Consider the following 17268-nt stretch of genomic DNA (forward strand, 5'->3'; position numbering starts at 1 on the left):
GAGAGGGAGAAATACAGAACAAAACTGTGAAGCATAGCGTGTGTGCTAAGTCAGCAGGAAATACTTGACATGTTTTGCACTTTTTTTCTGCCTTCACGTGTCTTTTCTCTCAATAATTTATTCTCACAATCTTCCAGGTAATGTGCAGAGAGACAGGGAGAGGAGTGTGGGTCCTTCTGGAGGATGTAAACTCATTTAGTCTGTAAATGCTAATTTGTCCTTTCAATTGGAAGACAAATTAGTTCTGTGATAATTCTGACCTTGTCTCACTTGAACGGCTTCAGAAAGCGGATTGAGAGTCACAGAGAGTGAAGGAAGCGATTGGAAAAGCCCTCTGGCACAATGCACGGACACGCACACATACATACACACATATACACACACACAGTATGGATGAAGAAAGACTGGCATCAAGATCAGCTTTAGTTAAAGCATCCTTGAGAGGATTGCCGGTGTTACAGCTGCAGGACATCACCGCTCTGACAGTGAAGTAAGTCAGAAAGCTAGCTAAGCAAATTAATTCCTAACTCCTATGTTGTAGACTCTAGGGATGCAATTCACCTATGTCAGCAAAACATTGCACCCAATCCTCTTTTCCCTCAAACGTTTTTTTTTTTTTTTCAAGTTAAGAGTCATTCTCAGAAAAACCTCACTGTTTTAATTACGTTGGGAATCACTAAAGGGGGAGTTTAACAAAAAGTGTTTACTCTGCAGACCGACCACTACACTGAAGTGAAGCAGGTTAACGAGAACAAAGGGAAAACTCTGGCAGAAAGACAAAGGATAATTTCTAACAACGCAACCGCCAGAATAAAGAATCAGCTCAGACGCTGGCTTAAACAAATCATGTCAACTAGTTTTCCCGAGAAAAAAAAAGGACTTGAAGCCGAGAACAAAAAGAGCAAGACACAATAAAAAAAAAAAGAAGATTAAAACCCAACAAAGTCAGTGAGGAGAAAACTATAAAGGAAAAAAAGGAGGACGCTTACTCGGGGTGGATGTGTTATTTTCTGGTGTACTCAAAAACACTGTGCAGCGAAATAGACCAATAAAGCACAATGTGACACTTTAAAAGTAGCGGAACAAATCAATACCTAGCAGGGAAAAAAGAAAGATATTCTCCTCTGTGTCTGAGAAGGAAAGCTTATTTTTTTACATAACGAGAACATCCACTGGGCTTTTGTTTTCTGTGAGAAAGAGAAAAAAACTGATGCAGTATGATGCATGAAAAAACATGTGAGAAGAATCTTTTTCAGTACAGGACTTTTCAATGTCGCCCTTGATAAGGAGCTGCTAGATAAACGTTTTGGTCCATGCTCCCCAGAAGAACACATATAGGGATTTCACACTTCTTGAAAAACTCCTGATATCTGCCAGGGAAGTTATACGTGTGAACGCAAACAGCTGAATTTTTCCGCTCGGACTTCACCCGGAGTTTCTCCTGCCAGACCCCTTGTATTCTTTTCCACAGCAAGTCCGAGTGAGCTGATGTGAGGACACAGCAGGATATTCTCCGGAGAATTCACCTCAAGCGGATGGGGAGGGGGGAGTGATGTTTCTATACTGTGACTGCTGCACGGTGCATTGAATGTATGTACTCGACCACTACGATATAAGGGCATGTAATTACACTGCTTCAGTATGTTGTTCTGTGCTCTTTTGTTATTATTGTGTTTCTCTTTAACTACACATAGCATTGATATAAAGGCAAATATTGTCATTACAGCATCCTATAACGGACTCTGTACTTCAGAGTCTTTATTTTACATCACGTCTTACCTCAGGAGACGCCCCCCGCCCGCCCCCACCCCCCTCCTGACTGACAGGGATAGTCTCCCTCTGTGAGGTGCGTATGTGAACAGCCAGGTCAGGAGAATATCCAGAGCAGTCATGATCTAGATATTTTCAGGAGGGCATAATGTGCTTTCAGATCCCAAGAAAAGTTTGCAGAAATTCTCTTGATTCACTTTGCATTAAGTCTGCAAGTTCATCTTGTAAACAGGACTTGTTCTGTAAAGATGCATTTACACTTCTTCTTTAGTTTTCACAGAGAAGTGTGTAATAGTTCACTGTAGGCTGAGGTGAGCAGAGATAACAAAGTCATCACCTTAGAGATCTAAAACAAGGTGCACCACATAATCAGTAGATACAATCCCCAGTCTGAACTGAAAATAATCAGTCTCCTAACGTCTTTGAGTGAAACCTCTGCACATTTGAAAACATTGAGCAGAAGCATGTAGCATCTCTTTTCTCACATTTTTAAGGTCATTTAAGGTCATACGGTATATATCTTTATAACATTATATAACTCTACTGTCTAATCACCTTAAGACATTAAAGCTACTTTAAAGCCATTTAAGCTTCCTTTATGAAGCAGTTTCAGCAACCTGCTGCTCTCTCTGCCCTGAATCCTCCCACTGGTGGATGCTACGTTAGACACACGATTTTTTGTCCTGTTTGTGTGTGTGTGGGTGTGTGTGTGTGTGTGTGTGTGTGTGTGTGTGTGTGTGGGAGCTCTCTCACCCCTGCATTTAAGTGCAGCAGGCAGATCAGAGATGGAGCTGTGTGGGTTTTATCTGTCACCATCCATGCCTTACGGGCAGGTTGGCTCAGGTGCACTGTGTCAGACACTTTGCTTTCCATCGGCTCTATGTTTCACACGTTGGACAAAAACCTGCATCACAGAGAGAAGCGCCCAGTCTTTTGGAATAGAAGTTAAGTGACGGTGAGAACAGTCTAGGGCAGCTACAAACAATTGTCTGAATCAGTTATTAATCTACTGACTTTCAGATGAATTGGTTAGAGGACAAGATGAATGCATATCTCAGTTAATCCAAGACAAAAGTGAGATCTTTTTAAACTTTTGATTTGTTCAACCACTCATAAAACAAATAAATGAAACAAGGATATTCAGTTTACAATGATGTAAAACGTAGAACATCAGCAAAGGAGAAGCTGGAACAACTTAAGGTTAGTTGATAAAAGATCACAAGATATATATAATGTACATTTCCTTCCTTCAAATTGATAAGGGGTGAATTCATTCAGCTTTTAACTACTTTCCCTTTTCCCCCTGCTACATGATAGGTGTGAGATGCTCACTGGTCAGACTGTGTTTCTGCTCAATGGCAGTGACATTTTACATTTTCACATTTTAAGTGTCAGGCCATTTACAGGCGGCTGCTCTATCAGACATCCTCATGTGTCTGAGGGAGTTTAATGGTTGTGCATCTCCATCTCCATCAGTCTTATAGAGGCTTCACATTTAGGTCGCCCCCGCGCTTGTATATCCTGGGTCTGTGGGTGTTGTGTCATGCTTGTGTCGGAGCAGGGCATCTGGTGGCTCCGCCCCCTCAGTCCTGTCAAGCTGGTCGAGGGGTGAAGTGTTGTGTGAAACAGAACAAATGTTACTCTCTGTAACTCCGGGTTCTATGAGTGCTGTCAGAGCCCTCTAACCTTGTTTGGGTCCATGCTGAACACTTACTCTAAGCAGAGTTTGAGAATTGACAAATGTTATACACTCTGTATGCAGACTAAAAGATGCTTGGTTTGGAAGTGTTTGTGCATGTCTTGTCCAATAAAAAAAAACAGTAGGAACTGATCAGGGTGGGAGAAAGGAAATTAAACTAGCATTTGATGTAATCGATTTGAGATGATAGATGGATTCCTGTTAGTACAAACCAATGACTTTTGATGTGTACTCATAGACAATACAAGTTGCAGATCCAAATTTCACAAACACATCTTGGCTATAGTTTTAATCTGTCTATGATTTAACAATACCTTTGGGTATAAAAAAACATTCAGTCTGTATTGGATTGGGATGTTGGGTCAATACTGACTGGCCAAATACAGAGTGGGGGGGGAGTATGAGAAGGGGGAGTACAGGAAATCCCCTTCTCTGAGATTTAAGTAACCTTCTCCATCATGGCTAACAAAACAAGCTAACAATATAAGGTCATAGGTCATCTGTCCATATTTGATCAAACCTTTAATTTCATTCCGTATTATGGTTCATCGTTTAAATAATTTGTGAGATGCTACTTAGTGCTTTTTTCCCATTTTTTTGTGGATGAAAAAAGAATCTGCAAAGTGATACCAGCACAGCTCATACCCTTGAATACACTTAAAATATTTAAATTATGACTGTTCCAAAATCTGATTGACACCTGTGGCTTTCCGCAACGTGTTAGCTGCTTTAGGTACAGTTTTTAAACTTCATGTTCCTTCAATATTCAATAGTGGCAGGCCCCTGTGAACATGTAGATTATTAGTAAAGGTCAGAAAAGATCATGGCCACAAAGTTAATCATGCATACTATTCATCATAGAGGCTCTTTTGGTCATGATTACTTCAAACTCTGCAGTCTTTTAGTAGATTTAAGGAACAGAGGGACGCTGCCAAATGACATAGATCCCTTTATAGTTATACAACACTGAAATTCCAGGTGCCGACTGTATGGCTTCAGTCCTGTGAGAAACTCTCAGTTTGAGTTGATTTTGGCGCCCCCTGTGGACAAAGCAGTGCCTCATATTTCTCTGCTGATCTTTAAGAAAAAAAAATCACATCCTGCCTTCTTTCAAATGTATTACTCAACGAGAATGTTTGACTCCTACCCTCTGACAGCGTTTACAGGCATTTAAAATAACCATATAATAATCGTCACTGAAGGCATCTGCATTAAAGCATCAGTATTAATTCCAATGTGTTTCACGACCAGCTCAAAGATCCTTACTGTAGCTTTAACTCTCAATTACTATAAACTAGGGTTGACCCATCAGGCCAACCTATTCAACCTCAGTTTTTGCTCTGATATGTCAGATGTGGAATACCTGCATATGAGCATAATTTGTAGTATAGCAGGTTTTTTCATGAATAACTGACGTGACTTACATTTTGACGAAGGGGTCAGAGTAGCCGTTGGAGTCCATGGCTGCCAGATGGGCGCAGCGTATGATCCCCACCAGTAGGCAGCCTTTCTCTGTATTGTAACACAATGACACCAGGATGCGACCACGCTGGGGACACAGAGAAAAACAGTCTGTCGGAGGCAGCACCTGCTTTCAACCTGACATTTCCTCCTTCAGTGAGTACACAACGGGATATCCTGAGCCAGGGTCAATACAGTTCGGAAAAAAAAAAACTTGTCTCTTAGTTTGTTGTCTCTCTAATACATAACTCCATTAAAAATGAAGGAGAGACTGACAACATGCTCTGGAATAAATTAGTTGGGATTTCTGCAACATTTGTAGGAGCTGAGATATGTTTTTGTGTCTTATTTGGCAGCAGGAATATTCAAATTAAAGCTTGTAATTAAAGGCCTTATCTGAGCCTGGCAAAACTACACAGCTCGCTTTGTCTTTTAATCTGCAGGTTTGAACCATAAACTGAGTCTAATCAGAGACCAAAAGCTATTAGCCCCTGTCTCTACAACCATGAAGAGGCCTTAGATAAAGAGCACCTGAGGAGAAAAACACCTGCAGCTCTGGTGACATTAACACCATGTTGCTACAAGGAGTCCTGTGAGGAGTTTCCTTTCACTCTGGTCCCCAAAGAGTTTATGGATCAGTGCATATACTGATTAAAAACATCTAATTAAACTTTCTTTTGCCTTTGGAGGTTTGCGAAAAAAAAAAAAAAAAAAAAAAAAAGGAGGAGAGATAAGTATTTCTAAAAAGATAAGAACATGTATCAAATAAAAAAAAAGAGTAATAGGAAATTACAGAGCCGTGTTTTGGTTGAAAATGGTGATGATAAGATTGTTGATGATAAAACTGATGATAGTTTTACCTCCTCCTCTGCAACGGGCGCTCCCTGCTCCACCATTTGATTGTTAGCCTCTTTATTCTGAAATGAGAGAGAGAGAGAGAGAGAGAGAGAGAGAGAGAGAGAGATGATGGTTATAGCCTACAGAGCCTGCAGGTGAATATCTATTACACTTTATAACGCAGCTTTTGAAATTGATGTGTGATAGTCCTCAGGCAAACATGCACAATGGAAATAGGACACTATTTGATATACGTCTACAGAAACCAATTTGGTATTTATGTGAGCAGTCTACGCACACATGCGCACGCACACATGCACGCGCGCACGCACACACACACACACACACACACACACACACACAATGTATGTACCTGTGCAATTCTCTCCAGGCCCATATTGTAGCGCTTGTTCTCTCCCTCTCTCACTTTCTTCAGAGCCACCCTCACCTCTCCGATGAATTCATTTCGTCCGAGTCTGTCCATGTCACACACACAAAGCCTTAACACACACACATACACACACACACACAAACACACAGAGGCACGCATGCAGCAGGGGAGTAGAAAAGAAGCAGGTGAGTCAGTGATAACTTGAACCCTGCTGCTGCTTTGTCGCCGCTCATTATTTAAAGGCAGGCGTCGACGCTGCCAAATATATCCAAAGTGCATCCGCACAATCAATCGGCTCCTCCATCTGCAACACATGACGAGTTCTCTGCAGCTTCACAGGAGCAGCCTCGTGAATGTTGAGCATGTTGAGTGACTGCTGAAGGAGGAAAAGAGTTCATAAAGGATTTCAATCATTTCCTTTCTTGGCTGTTGCTAAATCAGCCACTCATTTGTCCTAATTAAAACATGCAGAAGCAGAGTCATTGCTTAAAGCAGGTAATCAGTTTCCATCTGTATATGGCTGATTTGAAATGATCCTAATTATGTGTTTTACAAGTATAAAATGAATTAAAAGGACTTGCATTCATGTGCATACATTATGTACTATATACGCTAATCAGCCTCTTCATGAGGTTACTTGTACAATCTACTGTGATCCTTTAAAACAAATCTGCAATGGATTCTGCATTCAAGAGCAAACAGCTGTTCAGTTAAGGTTGTACCTGTAAAAAAAAGTGACTTTTGTGTTCTTCTTTTGGTGTTGTACTGGCCTGCATTATGTTGGTTAGTATTACTAATACTGTCATCAAGTTTACACACATGAAGTGAAGAACACACCTCTTACACTGTGACACACTTCAGTACACCTCTATCTACTACTATACAACATGAAGAGGATCAATCACATCAGTGACAAGAAAAGCTTGAAAACCAACACAAAAGTGGAATGTATCGCAAAGCTGTTGTATAATTGATAATATTATTAAGAGTCAGCGCCACGATACATTGCTGTATCGATATTTTGCCCTATCCTTTAAGCAACACGCTATTAGTGAAATCTGAATTGTGAATGTTATGAAAATGTTCGCTTATTACCACCAAAAAATTATAATCATGTATTTATAATAAAAATGTAATTAAAGGGTAAATGGCAGAGGCTGCTAGGCAGAGTCCATCAGTTTTAACTAATCTGTATATAAAATAATTTATTCGCCTACGACAAAGCAGCAGGAGCAATTTGGGGTTAAGTGTCTTGCCCAAGGACACATTGGACATGTGGCTGCAGGGGCAGGGGATCGAACCCTCCACGTCCTGGTTGAGAGACAACTAACTCTACCAACTGAGCCACAGCCGCCTTTAATCAAAGACACATTACAAAGTGAAAATTCTCCCAAAGTTATGGATTACAACACACTGACCCATGTACACATGACGAGTAACAGCAGCACATTATGAATGGTTTCTGAAGAGGTGAGTATGATTAGTAGGTTCAACGTGGCCTTGTTTGTTCTGTGTCTGCTGTTTTTGGGAAAAGTCCAGTATGATAAGTATTAGGGCTGGACTAAACATTACATTTCATTAGCTTTTTCACACCAAACTCTGCTAAAAACAAATTATGCTTTTATTTAATCAATAAAATTCAACAAAGCAAAGTGAATTTCCCTTCAAGGATTAATATAGTAACCTGAGATTCTCTTTTGGGGTTTAAATGTAAGCTCTAAACTTGTATTTCAAAGTGCACTACGCAGTTTCAGGGTACAGCAAAAGTACAGATGAGGCAGAGGGGGGGGGGGGGAAGATATGAACCCCACCCCTAATAAGTATGTTAGTATGATAAGAGGGAGCGTGGATGTCAAAACTTTATGAGGAAGGGGAAGGACTGTGAATTAAATCAGTTGCGGGTAACGCAGCTGTGGGTTCTTGATGTGAAGAAGGTATGGATCAAAGTTTTGGCAGCAGAGAAGAAGAGTGATGGACGACAGACAAGCTGTGTTCTTTAGATTAAAAAAAGAAAAGTCAGTTCTGGTGAATTGATTGATGTGATGTTCAAAGGAGAATCTGCCGTGGAAAAAAAATGACTCAGATGTGTGGGGAGGGAGATTGAAGTTATCGACAGACTGTGGGGCTGATGATGAAGATGATGTCCAATCTTTCACAGTTTAGTCTGAGGAAGAAGTTGGATCGCAACCTCGGAATTAACTTTAGCGAGTCATTGTGCAGAGTTGAAAAGGTTGCAGTGGTTACGCTTTTTATTGAAGCTGGACATCATTGGCTGAATAGTGGAAGTTGTTGTTGACATTTAAGGAAAACCCAAAAATGTCAACCTCACGTCGGCTCGAGAGGACGAATCAAAAAGATTCATTTGAGTCGCGAAGCAGAGCATGGGTATGACAAAGACCTGATTAAATAAAATAGATGTACATTTTGACAGTGTCGGTGAATGGCATTGAAAAGATGCTGTTCCTTAGGTTGTGTTATGTGCGGAAATGTTCAAGATGTTCCAAGTTCTAAAGCAAAATGCTCTACATACATAAAATGTTATTGAGCGTGAAGCCCGCACTGTAAAAGTACTATTGTCTTCTTTGTTCCTCCGGTTGTGTAAAATCATTTCCTCCACGGGGCCCACTTATTTAAGCTGATGGGGATGCTTGATGGAGAGTGAATATTCCATCAGCTGCAGTACAGGCTTCACAGCCCGTCACCTGCTACAATATTCCCTCTGTGCTCGAAAATTCCCACATGGGCTGTCACTGCTCTTGATTTCTTCCCCGCTCTTCACTCTGTACTCTCAACCTCTCTCTTTGGCTTTCAACACACACACACACACACACACACTCACACACACACACACACACACGCGCACACACAGACACACCTTCCCTGTCTTCCTGTTCTCTTTCCGTCCCTTTGACATTTGGACATTTGACATGCTGGTTGCAGCCTTTTAGTCAGAACGGATGAGTATCTGTAGCAGAGGCTTCAGAATAACTCTGACTCATGACCACGGCTGTCAGATGATTTATGTGCCTTTGCTCTGTCATACATGTAGGGGTGTCTCTGGTGGGATGTAGGTTGCTGTGAAATGTGACACCAGCTCCGCCCAAACTTTTGGCTTCTTCCTCTTCTTCAGTGCAAGTGGTCCATATGTTTCCTTGCACCCTATCCGACAGTTTTCCTGCTTTAGATTCACCCTCTAAAGCAAGCAGAAGCAGAGCCTTGTGGTATCTGTTAAAACTGAGGTGCTAATTTAGGTGTGGAGTCATTAACAGAATCTGTCTTGTGAGTCACATCAGATTGCCAGGTCTTTTTTAGCACTCATTGCGTCTACATTGAGTCAGAGATCATTGTGTATCAAACTTAATGCAGGGAATGTAAGAACTAGCTCTACACATCCCTCAATTAACCCAATTTAAAAGAAGAATTTTACACATCAATACAGTAGAAATCAAGTATGTCCTCTGAAAATATCTCTGAGTCATAACTATCGACAATGAGTGAGAAGAGTGATTTCGCCAGCTGGACTGTTGTCGGAGTGTGCTTATATCATGTTTACATGGACGGGACGGCCTTGTGTATAAAGCTGTTTGAGTCAATAACTAGAGAAAAGAGAAAAGAAGAACACAGCCTACTCACTGCTTGTTTGGATGTCATGTAAGTGTGTTTAGATCTCGGTTGTTCTGTGTCAATTTATGTGCAACGTGAAGCTATGAGTGCTAACCAAGGTGTGCTAACATTAGCCTGCTAACACAACAATGCAGGCCACAGGCAATTGCAGCTCGAGCAAAGGACAATTTTGTCCGCCGCTTGCACTTAATGGTGCCTAATTAATTATGGTGCATTGTAATTGATAACATCGTGCGAATGCGAGTGGAGAGGAGTTGAAGGAGAGCCGAGGCTTCAGAATAGCGGTTTAATGCTGGTGCTCAAGGGTGACATCTACTGGTCAAAAAGGCGCACGTTCTTCCTTTAAAAGAGTGATGATGATGGGACCCGTTGGTGAAAAACTATGCAGATTAAAATCTGGCATCACTCAGTCATAAATCCTGGTCACTACAAGCTTAAGTATTCAAAGTTTTATTCATGTTACATTTTTTCACTTCCAGCCACACTTTAAAATGTATTATTCGATTATTTCTGTCTCCTCTGATGTTTGCTCTTGTGTGTTCAATATTTTGTACAAACATAAGACGGATGATTAAAGTAAATGTAAGATTAGCTTGAATAAGGTTTAAAGATTTTTGAGTATTGTTGGACACATTTGGGAGGTTAAGGTACCCAGCTCAACAAAATACTCCAGAAAGGTGAAGTCCTTCTGAGACATTGCATTGCAGTAAGGATATTATACCTTTGATTAATCCTCACTCCAGCATGCTTTGACTCTTAAACCCTGTTGCAGTTCATTCCAATGCTGAAGGGATTGATATGATAAAAGGCATTTTCTCAGATTTGGGGAAAACTCTGTGTTGCCCAGAATTAAATTAAAGTATGAAAAGTAATAATCAAAATGAAAAGTTACTATCTATAGTACACATAAAGTACCAGATCATAAATGTAGGTTTGAATATTACTGTGTATATATTATATAGAGTGCGTGGCAACTTACAATACAAAGTACTTTGTTGAACACTTAGTAATTGCTGATTACTCTACGATCATGCTAGCAACTTTATGAGACTGTGTGAAACAATAGTAACATAAGGCAGATTCCATACTAACTATCTTTATTATCATCATTAGAAAGCTAAGTACAGCTGAGACTGAAGGGAATTTGATTAGATTTCAAGGTATTTATCGTCGGATAAATTTCAATTTTCACCTGATGATTACAGTTTTTGTTTTATGATCAAGCCTTTGATAAAAAAATTTTTTTAAAAGGCTCAGCCGTCAAACTTTCTTTGTACATTCATATTGATTCCGCAACAACGTAATATTGGTGTCCCGGTCTATAAATCCATATTGTGTTACGGTGTTGCAGAAGCACGGCAGCAGGAGCACACAGTCACACTCATAGCGCTGCATTCTACACTGAAACCGTCTGGCCTCTGTAATGCCAATGTTACTACCTCCGAAGATGGTACAGAGTGGGGATCACTTCGTCCCCCCATTACACCTCCACGGCATTCAGATTGAAGGGGAAACATTAAAAACGCGGCTTGAAACGGCAGTCTGAATATGGCTGAAGACACGATTGTCAACCTCATGGCGGCATAAGAAAAAAAAGTGAGAGGATCACAGAAGTCAGAGGGATTCCTCCTCTGGGGAACATGAAGGTCTGTACGGATTGGAATGAAAAGAAATCCATTCAATATACATTAACATTTTAGCTTTCTTTATTCTGGGAAACTGGTGAAACTACCATCTGAGCGACAATCGCCATCCGCACAAAAATACTTCTAGCATGCAGGGAAAAAAAAAAAAAAATCAAGCAAACCCAATCAAAAATATCCATCTCACCCTGACATCTAACTCATAATGAAAGATTATTTTTTCACACCTGACCATATCAGTTACTGACCATACATCGCACCTGAGGCATCCTGTAGCCAATCTCATCCTCGCCCATCCATCCAATACAGAATCAAGTTCTAGATTTGTCCCCATCTCCCCACAGCACAGGACAGTCTATTACAAAGGCTGACAGAGGGACGGAGAGATAGAGGAGAGAAATTGAGTGTGACTAGACCTGGCACTGACATCATGTTGGTAGTCCTTTAACACACACACACACACACACACACACACACACACACACACACACACACACACACACACACACACACACACACACACAGCACATCTCGATGCCACCTCATATCACAACACCTCCGCAACGCTCCATCCCTCCTCTGTTAAATTGCTGCTTAATATTTGTTTTGGTCATAAAAGCCACAAGGAGTCTTAGAGATGAGTTTCTTCCAAAAGTTAATGAAAAACAATTCCCTTCATCTTTTTTTTTTTTGGTTTATTAAGCACTTAAATATGCTCTGTCATCTGAATAAAGAGAAGGATTGAGGCACCACATTATCACTGAATAAATAATTATACATTTGCCAAAAGGCAGTGAAAGAACGTTAGACACTGTTGATGAATGTGGGCTTAATATCAAAACCATGTCGACCTCACTGCAGTAAAAAACACTCTTCAGGGGGAACTGGTAGCCGAGTGGTTATGTCGCGCACCCCATGTACTGTAAAAGAGGCTATAATCCTTGGGTTTGAATCCGACCTGGGCTTTTTACTGCATGTCATCCCCCAATCTCTCCTCCAAAGCTTTCTCTGTCTCTCTTCAGCTTTACTATCCAATAAAGGCAAAAATGGCCAAATAAATCTTGAAAAAACAAAAAATCTTCAGCCAAGTCAACTGGTCTCATATTCAGTCTTCAAATAAGATCGAAACATCTACTGGTTCCCAGTGCAGTTTTCTTGCTTTTTCTTGTGTTTTATAGAAATCAGAGGCAGCTCGAATCAACACTAATTAAACAAGCAAACTAGAGGAAGGTCAAATGTTATTTTTTAAGCAATATAAATAAAATAAGATACAATAACAGACTAAATAACCTGCGAAGATGGAGTTTATTTGCTGTAGTAATGGAGTAATTAAAGCTGTAATTCTGTATTTGTTTAATAACTTTTGTTTAATTCTCTTGTGATTTAACTGTAATACCTAAATTTTGAGTTACGTAGCCACAGCAGGCTGTATATCCTACTCTTTTGTTCTCCCATTTGAAGTGTTAATCAAGGTATTGATGATTTCCCAAGTAACCCATTTCCTTTCATTCACTAATGAAATCAATCATGAGATTTACATACCCATTGTAAATGACTGAATAGACTTAAAACACTGTCTGACAGAAAAGAAAGGGTAGAAGACCTAACTTTAACCTTCTTGTGACTTTGCCCCCCCCCCCCCCCCTCAGAGAAAGACAATGTGTCTTCTTCCACGTAGTGTCCTGATGATCAGCCTTTGTTTCTGTAAACCTGGATATACTTTGACCTGAGCTCACTTGAGCCACAGTGGTTCTCCCTGTGACCATCTCTCTCTCCTGCGCAGTGAAATAAAACTCATCTGAACCAGCCACTGAATCGGACCAGAAAGAAACCTTTTTTTTTTTTTCCACACCTCGCTGCACCAGTTGAAGGATACGTTATCATGAAATCAACTGACGGATAGTTTGTTGTAAAGGTCAAAATGCTCCAGCAACACTTGTAGTATGAAGATCAACTTTATTACCTTCATTAGACCCATTTTTAATATAACAGTTTGTTATAAACATAATTTAACTTTTAATTGTAAAAGTGGTTACAATGTTGAGATATTTTTGCCCTCCAGGCTGTTTCATAACCAGCTTCTGTTTAGCAGTCCTTTTCCCTTTAAGTGCATTTTGTCACGGTTTAATGGCTTTATATAATCATTGTAGCTGCAAATGAGCAATTACATAGCAAACAAATTAATGTATAATTATACAACACCAATCATGTCATTCTGTACTGCATGAGTCTTCTATTACGGCATATGTTGCCCCTAGAATTTTTTGTTTTTCAGTTTTTAAAAGGTTTTGACTGCACTTTTATCCCTTCGTAAGATGTTGGCTCAAATATCAAACTTAGATAAAATGCCTAAAGATGTAGTATTTAAGACAGTCATGAAATCCAGCACCATTTTTAATCAATAGAGCAATAGAGCTTTATGAACAGTAGTAGTTTGTTATGGTTGTCGTGGAATCCGTCATACCGACACTAGCATGCCTACAGAAGCATTTGGAAATTACTGTACATGAGATCATGGAGTAATGTCAGCCAGCACAGTTTTATTTATTATTTATTTGTTTGTTTATATTGACAGGTACAGTGTTCAGCCACTTAGCTGTACCAGAGTTAGCTCTGAGCTAATTTACATCTTCAGTCCCTAGGTAGGAGACGGAGACACATCTCTGTTAAGAATTCAAATAGATCATTTGAGATCTGATCATTTGGTCACCATCTCAGCATGGCAATCGATGCTAGAAAGAATTAACAAACTGCTGTAAGCGCGATATTATTATTTTATTTTTTATCTATGTTCTGGAATCTGTTTTCCCTGCACACAGTATTTATTTATAATAGAGACCTATGGGGTGGGGAGGGAGGGAACGCCACAGGGTTTATGTTTCACTTTTTTGTCTTCTTACTTTTTGTCTTATGATTGTTGTAACTCTGTCTGTTATAAAAGGAAATTAAAAAGTTGATCACAAAAAAAAGAATTCAAATAGATCCATAGCTTACAGCCTCATGGTTAAGTTTTCACTCTCTCAACACTATTTCAGAGTTGTATGGAGTACAAACACCTCAAACTGGAGCTTCTTCAAACTGAAAGCATAGAAATCCAAGCTACAGTACAATAACAAAAAATTATATACGAAACAACTATGGGAATTTTATGCATTCTTCCAGAAGTGGACCACCTGAGCTGTTAGATGAAGTCAAAATGCGCTGATACAATAACATAACAATTATAATAATAATATTGCTGCATTGCAATATTATTATTATTGTTCATTTCAATAACAATTCATCCAAATAATTGATAAACTAAAGAATATGAAATGCCCCTAAAAAGGTAACGTGCAGGGTGAGTGTATTGATTCACTGATATTTGGTCTCCTATCATGCTCCATCTCTTAACGTCATTCCAACTCTGTTCCCCATCATCCTGCTGTCTTCTTCTCTGGATCATTAACTTCTGTTCAAGTAACCCTCAATTATGTCATAAGCACCGCCATGGGGAGTCATGAAGTGGTGATGACGCTGTGAGAAAAATTGAATTCTGTTTACAGCCATACATTTTAGAATTAAGACAGCGATATTTGGCACCAGCTTTAAAAAAAAAAAAAAAAAAAAAAGAACATCAGGATGATGACATTAAGCTTCATCCATATTTTGTCCCTCCCCTACCTCGGACTTCTTTTGTAAGATAACTCAAGTAACTGGGTCCGCATGAAACCAGAATGCAATTTTTGATTGACTTCTTTAAAAATGAAATAAGAGGCGATTTTTGGCTGTGCTGTAAACGGATCAACCAATTGCACTTCTGCTGCTGTCAAGGGTTACTGTTGCCATCGTATTATTACATGGCACTTGCAGTTAAAATGATCCAGTGTTGCAAGAGCCACCAGGATTGAAATATGTCTAAATAACCATTGTTCACATTTAATACATATTCCTCCAATCAGGAATGAGTTGCTCTGACAGCAGTATTGTCCAGTTTAACTATAAGCTCTAAGAGTCCATGTCTTAAGGCGGGGCGAAAGGGAGGCTAAATCTGGACTAAGTCCTCCTGCCTTCCAGTGCTATGAGTGTACACAGCATCTCCTCTTTTGCACCACACTGGGAGCAGTAGAGCAGCGTGCAGCAGGGCACAACCAAGTGAGTAAACATCTCTCAAGGGATCCCTCCGTGTTTCCTCCGTTCTCTGACTGTTCACCGCTTTCTGTTGAGTAATGAGAACAAAGTCTGTCTATTGGCTGAGGTATCTCGCTGCTGCCTGGACACATCCAGAGAGAGCTAGAGCAGATTTTCTTCCCCTGTCTGAGTTTATGCTTTCTACCCTTTCTTTTCTGTCACATAGTGTTTCATTCACTTGCTGTCACACGTTTTTTTTCCACTCCCCTCAATATGTTTTTTTTTTTTTTTTTTGGCTCCCCTTTCGGATAAACTCCTCCCCATCCCTCGCCCTGTTTTTCTCAGCTAAGTGAATTTCCTCATTCATCATTTTATCCATTTCACTACACTCTCTCTCCTTCACTTGACCCTTGGATCCTCTCGATCCCTCCGTTCTGTCGTCTTCCTCAATCTTGCACTCCCTATTTTCCTCTTCCACACTGCCTTATCTGTCACTTGACATCATTCACGCTCTCTCTCTTGCTCTCTTTGTTGATCTTGGCAGTCACTTCTCTCTTTCTCTCCCTCTCTTCATCTCTAGCTCGACACTGGTCACACTCCTCCTCCTCGTTTTCGGCTTCCCAGAGCCCCCGTGCTGGTGTGTGTCTGTTGGCTATGTCCTTGAACAGAGGTCAGGTGGGTTTCCTCTAGTTTGAGGGGACTCTCCTCAAGCTGCTGTTTGTGAACGTATGTGTGTGTGTGTGTTTAGGGAAGGAGAGTAAATGTTTTCCTCTTAATGAGTGTGTTTTCAAAAGCTCAAGGACGTGTGTTGTTTGCACATGTGTATGTTGGTGTTTCCTCTTCATGCAGAGGAGGGGCCATGCATGATCTTTCTTGCCAGTTATTGTCCTTGACATACACACAAGAGAATAAGCACACACCTGACTGGCTGCATTTTGGGAAGATGAGATTCATGTGTATGTTTGTGTATGTGGGTGTGTATATGAGAGTGTCTATGTGCTTTTGTTTCCTGAAGATAAACAATAACATCCAACCCTATTATGAATCCGCTGAGCAAACTGACACTGATAGTATGCAGCGCACACGTTCACAAACAAAACACATGTAAGCCCTGTCTCTGATTCCACTCACACATGCAGGACGACACGAGTGTGTCACAGTTTTTTGGGCCAAGATGGCTACGCTTGACCTCAATCAGTCCGTATGGAGAACACAGCAGGAGGGGGGGGGGTGGAGACTCACCGCACAGCCAGCACCTGAGCAGTTACTGCAGCAATAGCGAGTGGAACAGTTGTCTGGCTGCAACAATGACCTGGGAAGCCCACTAGGAGGCAAAGACTGCTGCTGGTATGTTCACTGGAGAACTCGAAGCAGCGATCGTCATCTATAGGTAAAAAAAAAAAAAAAAATACCCGAAAATCGGCGGCACAAAAAAGGGAATTCTGATTTTTTTTTTTTTAAACGTGCGTGGGGCATCAGATAGCCTAGCGGTTCTGTCACCCATCCCATTAGCAGAGGCGACAGACCTTATCACAGCAGCCACGGGTTTGAATCCGACCTCGACCCAAAAAGCTGTGGCTCAGTTGGTGGAGTCCATTGTCTCAACATGAAGGTTGGGGGTTTGATCCCCAGCTCCTGCAGCTAAATGTCCGATGTGTCCTTAGGCAAGGCACTTAACACCTAGTTGCTCCTGCTGCTTAGGCGTCGGCATATGAATGGGATTTATTACTTTT

General features: G+C 40.6%; 1 protein-coding gene across 2 annotated transcripts in view; it reads right to left on the reverse strand.

Annotated features, from left to right (window-relative positions):
* Window positions 1-17268, reverse strand: part of doc2d (double C2-like domains, delta) — a 76552-nt gene that overhangs the window by 10555 nt on the left and 48729 nt on the right. For both annotated transcript variants that reach the window (XM_061059585.1, XM_061059577.1), the window contains exons 6-8: window positions 6141-6267; window positions 5791-5847; window positions 4894-5018 (exon numbers count right to left, since the gene is read on the reverse strand). In XM_061059585.1, the coding sequence (XP_060915568.1) occupies window positions 4894-5018; window positions 5791-5847; window positions 6141-6267 (309 nt within the window). The remainder of the gene's footprint in view (window positions 1-4893; window positions 5019-5790; window positions 5848-6140; window positions 6268-17268) is intronic.

This window comes from Labrus mixtus, chromosome 2 (assembly GCF_963584025.1).
Source record: "Labrus mixtus chromosome 2, fLabMix1.1, whole genome shotgun sequence".
NCBI lineage: Eukaryota > Metazoa > Chordata > Actinopteri > Labriformes > Labridae > Labrus > Labrus mixtus.